The 9,194-nt window shown below is 39.7% G+C and overlaps 1 protein-coding gene across 5 annotated transcripts in view; it reads left to right on the top strand.

The window, feature by feature from the left end:
• The first annotated feature begins 868 nt into the window (after positions 1-868).
• Positions 869-9,194, top strand: part of LOC113587402 (capping protein, Arp2/3 and myosin-I linker protein 3-like) — a 35,154-nt gene continuing 26,828 nt past the window's right edge. For 4 of the 5 annotated variants that reach the window (XM_081695567.1, XM_035529524.2, XM_035529523.2 and 1 more), the window contains exons 1-3: positions 869-1,041; positions 1,913-2,007; positions 9,121-9,171. In XM_081695567.1, the coding sequence (XP_081551693.1) occupies positions 963-1,041; positions 1,913-2,007; positions 9,121-9,171 (225 nt within the window). In that variant the 5' untranslated portion in view covers positions 869-962. Of the gene's footprint in view, positions 1,042-1,912; positions 2,008-3,455; positions 6,454-9,120; positions 9,172-9,194 lie in introns of all 5 variants that reach the window. The other variant, XM_081695568.1, reaches the window with a different exon arrangement.

The following is a 9,194-nucleotide window of genomic DNA, read 5'->3' as shown; positions in this document are numbered from 1 at the left end:
CCTTTGCCGGGTCTGTGCCTGATCACTCAGTAAATAAGCACAGAGCTGACCACAGAGTGGTCATTTTTAAAAGCATTACCACCCTTCCTTCAGATTTTCCAATATTTGGAAAGGAACTGATAACATGGCTGTCTGACTATAATTACCACAGTTGCCCTGTAGTAGACTAAATGTGGGATTTGAAATAAATATTTGACAGATGGTGGCTATATTGAAAATGTCCAACCATCCAAGTAATATTTGATCAACAGTAATGAGAAAGTGAGATGTGATGAATGGGGTAGAGGAGGGCTGAGAAATTGGGTGTGCAAAGAGAGGATGTGTAACTATGTACTTTAATGCACCTTTAAGACATATGTGCCTTGACTGTGCATTTACAATATGGGTGTTTCTCTAAGTGTCTGCCAAGTGTAGAGTAGCTTAGATGCAGAATGTGTGCATTAGTCACAAGATCATTTTGATACATAACCTTCAGGTGTGTATCTCTGCAGTTAGACACTAATAAAGTGTGTGTGTGTGTGTGTGTGTGTGTGTGTGTGTGTGTGTGTGTGTGTGTGTGTGTGTGTGTGTGTGGTGTGAGGGGGACATAAAGAAAGGGGAAGCACGAGAGAGAAGAAAATGAACTACAATTTTAAATCGACATGAAAACCACAAATCATTAATTATCATTACTTTTGCAGGTAACACAAGTAAATACATGGTGTAGTCTATTTATATTTAATTTGTCGTTATTTTTCATATACATATCAGGTTAAATTTCTGATACATTTTTTATCCCTTGATCTGTCCCCCCCATCTCTCTCTCTCTCTCTCTCTCTCTCTCTCACACACACACACACACGCACGCACGCGCACGCACACACAGTAATTCTGTTTCACAGGGAAGGACAGAGCAGACGCTTGTACTGGTGGAATGCAAGCGAGGGGCAAAATCAGCCCAAGTGATTACTGAGGGAGGGTGAATGTTGGTACAAGACACGGAAATGGCTTCTAAAGATATCTCTGCTTCATGTTTCGTCAGTGTATCCAGAGACCTTACAGGTGAGAGGGGGGGACAACAGCGTCCGACATTCTCCTGGCTGCGCTTCTGCATGGGCGATAGCGTCTGTTGTTGCTTATCAATACGGTGAGAGTAGATTTAACAGCGATCGACGCAATGTACATGGGAAAGCGTAACATTTATGTGCCATGTGTACGAGCAGAGTAATGTTGCATTTGTTTTAATTTGCGATAGCGACCGGTGGTTTTATACAGTTACGATATAAGCGTGATTTATTTCTTTCGCATCCTTCAGATGAGCTTATGCCCACCAGGTTAACGACCAAAAAACCCTTAGGCCATATCTGCTGCTTAAGGGAAATATTGCTGCGCTCTACTACGCGCAAAGCGCAGATCTGTAAGGCTTTAACGGATTCAAAAATTCATTTTAGGTTTTGACCCATGAGTGTAAATATTCAATTTAAGATACTAGCTCAGTCATCGCCTATATATCTTGTGTGTGTTGGACGCAGTCCTCTGTGTGTTTTCCGCGACCAGCGCGTGGTCCAAAGGTAAGCCTCGAGTAACACTTAACGACCGGAACGAGACAGATTCTCGCTAGGGCTTCCCTGCGCTGTTTGGCGGTGATGCCATGCTGACCACAGGAAATGCATTACTTCTAGGTTTACGTTACTAGGCCACATGCACAAGCGGTTTCCTTCGATAATCTCACGTGAACTCACTCGCGTTCAGGCTCTAATTACTCCGTAATAGCCCTGTTAAACACACAGCGATAATTAATCTAGTGGAATCCTCATCTCTGTCTTCTCACGTGCCTCTTCCACACCTCCCTCTCACACTCACATCCAACTCTCCACCTCTCTGTGTCTTACACTCGACTTTCCATTAATAATATATTGTTTGTTTTTAACAGACAGTGTCAGGAAGTTAATTGACAAGTCTGCTATCAAGTTTGTTCGAGGGGTCAAGTTTGAAACCAAAAATGGAAAGGCAGAGGACAGGATACTGGTGAGTCTCTGAAATATTTGAACCTTTTCCATTTTTTGGTACATGCTGCCTGTGTGTGTTTCACCTAAGCGGTGTTAAGAACCAACAGAACAACACTTTATTGCCTCTTGCAAAACACATATGAACACACTCTCTCTCTCTCTCTCTCTCTCTCTCTCACACACACACACACACACACACACACACGTGCGCGCACACAAAGTCTTCTGCATGTGTTCTGTCTAGAATTCCCAGTATCATGCCAATAAATTACACATTCACTAATAAAAATGACATCTTAGCAAGTAATCATTTACATTATGGCATTTCACTGATGATTTTATCCATAACAATTTACAATTATGACTGAGTATAACTTGAGCAATTGAGGGTTAACTGTCTTGCTCAGGGACCCAACAGTGGGCAGTGGTGGGGCTTGAACCAGCAACCTTCCAATTACAAGTCAAGTACCTTAACCACTGAGCTACCACTGTGAAAGCACATTGACTGGAAAACATATCTACTACTTCTCTGCTTCCACATTATGATAAAATTATTCTTCTTATTTCTTGGCATGTTCTTCTAATTTTACTTAAAGTAATGTTACTGTACTGGCAAATAATTTTGCTTTGTTAAAGAACTAAATACTTTAAAAGGAAGTAAAACAGTACCATTGCACTGACATAATTTCATATGTAAGACAGATAAAATGTGTTAAAAATAATAATCTCTTAATGCTTAATCTTTGATTTGATGATGAAGATCTAGATGGAATGCCTTAATTTAATCATACATACAATGAAATGGTTCTATTTGCATATCCCAGCTTCTTTGCAAGCTGGGATCAGAGCACAGGCCACTGTACAGCTCCCCTGGAGCTGAGAAAACTAAGTGCTTGCTCAAGTGCTTAACAGTGGTTGCACAGGTGAGCCAGGATTCAAACCCACAACCTTTCAATTGATATCCCAAAATGCTATTCACTGGGATAGCACTGCCCTCTTGCTTTGACCTTATATTCAAGACAATCTCACTCACAAATATTAACCCTTGATTCATTTACAAACCACAATTATATCTGTTACAACTGTAAAGGTTTCTCGCTCTGAAATTGTTCTGATGATTAGAACTCCTCCCTCATCCCCTGCTTTGAATCTTTCTCTCTTTGAATTCCTTGCTGTGTATCTCTCTGTATTTTCTCTCTCCCTTTCTCATATTCTCACTTTCTTACCCCCAGCTGGGCAGTGTGTGTGAGTGTGGCTTGTGACAGGCTTCTCTCAGCCTGGTAAATGATTCATGGTATGTGTGTGGGGCTTCTTTGATATGCAGTGTCTTTGATAACTCTGTCTCTAGACACTTGCTCCTCAGTCCTCCCACATTCTCAAATCAGATGAATATGTGAAATTCAACCCTGTGTGTGTGTGTGTGTGTGTGTGTGTGTGTGTGTGTCTTTGTGTGATTGTGTATAACAGAGAGAGGGAGAAAAAGGGAGAGATAGGGGCAGAGAGACAGAGAGAAAAAAAGAGGACCATATTTGGCACAACATTTCTTGCTTTGATGTCCATGTGAAAGTGACCCTAGGTGTTACTGTGTTTGTGCCTATGGAGTGTGTATGTTTTTAAGTACAAAATCCACTTTTACCCACTGCAGTACATAGCAGCCTTTAACAAAGTTTTGGCAGTGATATAATTTCCTACCCTGCCTCCTACTCTACTTGCCCCACCCTCTCCCCTCCTCTATCCCCCCTGCCCTGCCTCTTGTACCCTAATGCCTTATTCTGCTGCAGATTCTGTGACACACATACAGCTGTAGCAGCTCTGCTTTCCACTTCATGCTACCTTGGTGTCTAAGGTCTGAGATGTTGCTGTCTGGTGCTGATCTGATGATATTTGCCAAACTGCATTCGCTCAGTTTGCCCTCTGAGGCGTACATTTCAAAAGTAGCCCTCCACTTCGGAGCACGTGACTGTCAGTTCCACTTCATTTTAAATGTAAAGCAAGCAAGATCCCCAAACTCAAGGTACTTTTGGTCGGTCTAAACTTCATCAGAGAGGAACAGAGAGGAGGAAATTCCTCTGGAATTTTCTCAGAGGGATGGAAGTTTGGTCCTACTCTACTTATTACAACTTGACCATACAAAATTGCTTAAGTGCTTAACAGATGAAAGATTAAAGAATATGAATCATTGATTTAAAATTCTCATAAAATATGTTGTGATAATAATACCTCAGTATCAACTCTACATTGCATGTACTCGCATTACATTTTTTTTCTTGTACATTACCCAAGCTTACATGTAAATGTAAAACAAAGCAATCATTCATGATTTCAGTAATGTTAAAGGACTTATATCACCACCAAATGTCTTCAGCAGGTGCATCCATGAATGGTCCTGACCTCAGAAAGCACACACAGTCCTGGAACCCTCTTCTGGGTTTCTGGTAGTAAATCCAACCATGGTATTTCCATTTTCAGCAAAATAATTCAGCAACATTTTTCTTTCTGCCTTATAATTTTGGTTCTGCCCAGAATTGCCACTGTATTTTCACCGGAAGTCCTTCACATTTTTTGCACCTCTTGTATTTCTTTTTTGTCCAAAAACAATAAAAAGAGAAGAAAGGTATGTCTCTTCTCTAAGGCTTTTTTTCAGGCTGTTTTGTTATTCTAGTATGCTGGTGTTTTAGTATAGTCCTTTATGGTTTATTTCATTTATTTCATTTGTTCACTTATTTTTTAAACCAATTTCTGCAAATAATGTTAAAATCAACAATGTGCATACTAGTGGTCTTTGATAATGTCACGAAAAATTATGCAGTGTCATATTAAATTCTGAGGTATGCACATTTTAAATCATAGTATTATTAACTCCCTATTATTAACTCCCTCTTTCCTGTCAGTCTGAGATTCTTGGTAAATATGCAGCACAGAAATGACAGTAAACATCCAGAATAACCATGTTCTACAGCTCTAAATGTTCTTGTACAGCTTAACCCCCTGTGTTTTTGCTAACAGTAGGAAAAGATAGTCAAAGTGGGCCATTAGACGGCTCAACAGTAACCTTTCTCGGTGTGCACCATCTAAAATCATTAGGAAAAACACAAACAGCTTTACATACATGGGTTTTTAAGTTAAACCTGGGTTTGTGAATTGTGTTGTTTGATTAACCTGACCATTTAATTGATCATTATGTTATTTTATTAATTGTTTGCCCCAAACAGGCCACAAATAACACAGGACTCCCACCCCTCAGTAAATAAAAAAATATGTAAGCACTTTAAAACACACATAAATAAGAAAACTCATCATTGTTCAACATCAGAGATATGCTGAGTGATTATATACATTACCAGATTGTGCATTAACCGATTGAATCTTCGCATCTAATGTGGTTCATGCGAGGAAGCAGGCAGTGAGACATCTGCAGTTGCAGTGCTGCGTTTCTCACTGTCATTTAACATTCTCAAGGCAGGAGGTGTGGCAGATCTACAGGTCCATTTCTGTTGCTTGCTTTGATAGATTATGCATTATTATGTTATTAGACATATAACATTAACAGTGTTTTATAACACTTTTCAGAATATCTGTGCTTGTAGAAAAGCCCAGACTGCAGTGGACAACTTTTCCCCCACTAAAGTACTGATGAAGTGATTGTTAAATTAATTTTAGATTAAATGTTAGATGATGTGATTATTACCTAAAGCTATAAATATATAAACTACTTCTCTGTCCAATCAAATCAAACCCATTGCATGAATCAATGACTGACCATGTGCCGTTGGCACCTTCACTTTTTGATATCAAAGGCTTTGAGCAAAGCTCTTCTCTTGGGCTGGCAAACCAATCTCTGAAATAAAACTTTACTTCTGTGTGCCTGTTCTTATATTCGCTTCCAACATGGTAGTTACATCTGGAACCGTGTGTGCTTATGTGCTTAGAGTCCTTTATGGTGTGCGTGATGTTTTGGTGTTGAAATGGTCATTTAAGTCCAGTTGTTTTCCTGTCATGATTCTTGTTTGTATCTGTGTACACACTTATTCTGTGAAAAATAACATTTGAAATGTGGCAACTCTAAAATGCTCGCATGAAATGGCAATATGCTCAAACAATCATTTGCTTTGGGTGGGTGAGGAGGGGAGTGGGTTTCTGAAGAAGTTGTGCAAATATGACTGTGAACAAGAAGAGAAGCAGGAAGACTTATATTGTGCCTCCTGATTCAGTGTTCCTTGAGGGTTGCTGAGTCTAGATCAAACTGAGTCTAGCACATACTGAATCTAGAACAAGCTGTGCAATGGTACCACAGAAGTTGTGAATGTGTAAGAGGTGAGTGTGTGTCAGGTACATCGTTGAAGGCAGCTCTGGACAGTGGAACAACAGAACAGACACACAAACTGGGGCAGCGGGAGGTGTGAGGAAGAGGATGGTGAAGAGTGACAGAGAGGGAGAGCAGAGGATGGGAGTCATCACAGCGACGGTATAGCAATAAGTTCACATTCTCTTGATATTTTGCAGTACGTTTCATGCAGCGTATTTTGCTCTCTGACCAGCCTCCCTGCCAGACCCTGTCACAGTGACATTGAAGCAGAATATTTGTAACCTCAACTGATATTCTGATCTTGCTATTAATAGAAGATGTCCCTCTGAGGCCCAACTTTAAAAGTCCTGATGAAATCTGTGGACATTTATTGACTCAGAAGCAACTGATCATCAGTACTAATGTTGTATGTGTACTCTAATTTATAGATATACTATATATACTCTAATCTAATTTGTTGGCTGATTGTAACCTGGCCCTAAAAATTGTTCTGAGGTACATCCAATTTCCTACACGTGAGGTTACGGGGTTCGTTTACTCAGACACTCCAAAGCATTTTTGGGTTGAGTGCATATGTTCCCCCAGACTCTCCAAAAGCCCTCAGAGAGTAATTCCTGTAACATAACATGCTATACCATCCACGCTCCTGCCGCTGAGATAAGCATTTCTCAATGTACTCTTTCAGGGTGTGAAGCTTGGATGTCATGTCTGTAATGTGCCATTACAGCAAACATTTACAATTTTGTATATATACAACTAGTTGGTTAACATGTTGCCCATATGGAAATGGGCTTTTTTAGCTTTACTTTTATTCATTTATTTACAGTCAAGGTAATGTCTGTGTTTGGTTGTCATCCACACAAGCTTATTGCTCCTGATAACAGTTTGAAATGGCACCAGTACTGTTAGGTTGAGTGCATAGTGATAAACATTATAATCTTGTACAGTATGTGTTATGAATGCATGAATATCATACTGGCCTTTCAGTGTGGTTGTCATGTAATCAGGACTGGACAGTGTAATATCCTTAGGCAATGCTCCATGACTTATCTCTCATGCCTTGATAAAAAAAAAAAATCACACTCTGCTTCTTTGAGCAGGAGGATATAATACAAATATATTTAAATGGATCATTGTGGGTCAATGGATCAGTGGGTCATTAAGATTTTAGTTTGTCCTGACGATGTTTTGTGAAATTTTAAGGCAAAAAGCAGAATTCATGCCCAAGACTCAGGCTTTTTAATCTGCCTCTTGACAAGTCACTGTACCGACAGCTTGACATGACAGCACTCTGCTGTAGAACTTGGGAGGAAGCCTTCTAATGTTTTTTGGAGACTTGAGATTTCAGTAGGAGGCTCGTTGGTGTTTTGATATGCTGTGAAAAACAGCCCTCCTGCACTAACATCCTGTAAAACCCAATACTTGTTTCCTGAAAAGGATTACAGAAATTTTCAAATTAGATCAATTTAAATCAAAGCACTTATTTTGCATAATTCAAAGTAAATTATATATCTTAGTTTTATATTATTATATTGAGAAAAGGTTGCATAAATGGGTTGGTGTGTTAAATAGTTAAAATTTCTATTTTATATACTTAATTTACAATTATATACCCACACATACACTGTGTGTGGAAGACTTCTAATGTTGTGTGTGTGTGTGTGTGTATTATTGTAAAGTCAAAATTGTGTGTGTGTTTAATATGGTTGCGTTCACACAATTTGTGTCACAATTGGACAAAAATGTATTCATGAAATGGGAATGTCCACCTTCATCCCCACCCCAAAAAAATAATTGTCAGCAATTAAAACTAATTTTCATATTTTTGTATTTTGATATGTGGAACATAAATGCACACTGTTTAGCTGAGACTACAAGTGAAGAACTCATGAATAAAATACCAGAGCAGCAGTTACTCCCTGTTAATGCATTTGCATTTTTGTGTAGTCCTTAAGACATGCTTAGGAGGCATACATAGAGGCTTCGTTCCTATCCAGCTCGAGGCCCCCTGAAGCCACATCCAGAGTTGACCGCGCTGCTCCTTTAAGAGTTGCCCTCCAATCGGTGGCTTTCTGAACAGTCTGTTGCCTTGTTCTCCATTACAGTAACAGACATATCGGACATGCACAGCCTTGCTGGCGCCTAGCATCTTGTAACTGACAAAAGCTGCAGCTTTCTGTGCTGTGCCTTTATCTTGAGCGCCTAAGAATATTCCAACAGCCATCATTTGTCATGCTACCAGTGAAGATACCGAGGACCTCCTAAATGATCCCGGCTGAAAACAGACTGGCCAAGCTGTGGGTGTGTTTTGGCAAAATTGAAATGGATGTACAGATTATGAATCTGACCCACTGCCAGTGGAGATTTTCCTTGTACATTTACAGGTCACTCATCCTTGCACACAGGTTACAGTTCATCATCAGCCTGGCCTTTTTAAAATGTTCTGCCCCAGCAGTGTATGAGTGTAGGTGAACATCAGAGATTGGAATGGTTATGGAAAAATTGGCCTGAAAAGCACAGAACACATGGAGTAGATGAAAAAAAGATCCAAAATCAATAGAGAGAGAGAGTGAGAAAGAGAGAGGGAGATAACCTTTTTTCACCTCTCACTCCATTGGTTTCTAGGGCAACCTGCAACAATGTCCAGCACTCTTGTGTTTACTGCATGTCGTATGTGCATTGCACCGACACACATATCTACTGTGTGGCTGTGTATATTTCTGTGTGCGTGTTGGATAACAACTGGCCTATAACCTAACACAAGTTGAGTGAACATTTATATATATATATATATATATATATATATTGGGATGTGTTTTGTTTTAGGTGCTTACTACATGGAGACTCTACCTTATGGCTGCAAAGGTGCCAACTAAGGTGAATATAGGCTTTTTGCACAC

The sequence above is a fragment of the Electrophorus electricus genome, chromosome 2 (assembly GCF_041902795.1).
Source record: "Electrophorus electricus isolate QZ-2024a chromosome 2, ASM4190279v1, whole genome shotgun sequence".
NCBI classification, from domain to species: Eukaryota; Metazoa; Chordata; class Actinopteri; order Gymnotiformes; family Gymnotidae; genus Electrophorus; species Electrophorus electricus.
Note: the sequence above shows the minus strand (reverse complement) of the source record. Positions and strands in the feature narration are given on the sequence as shown.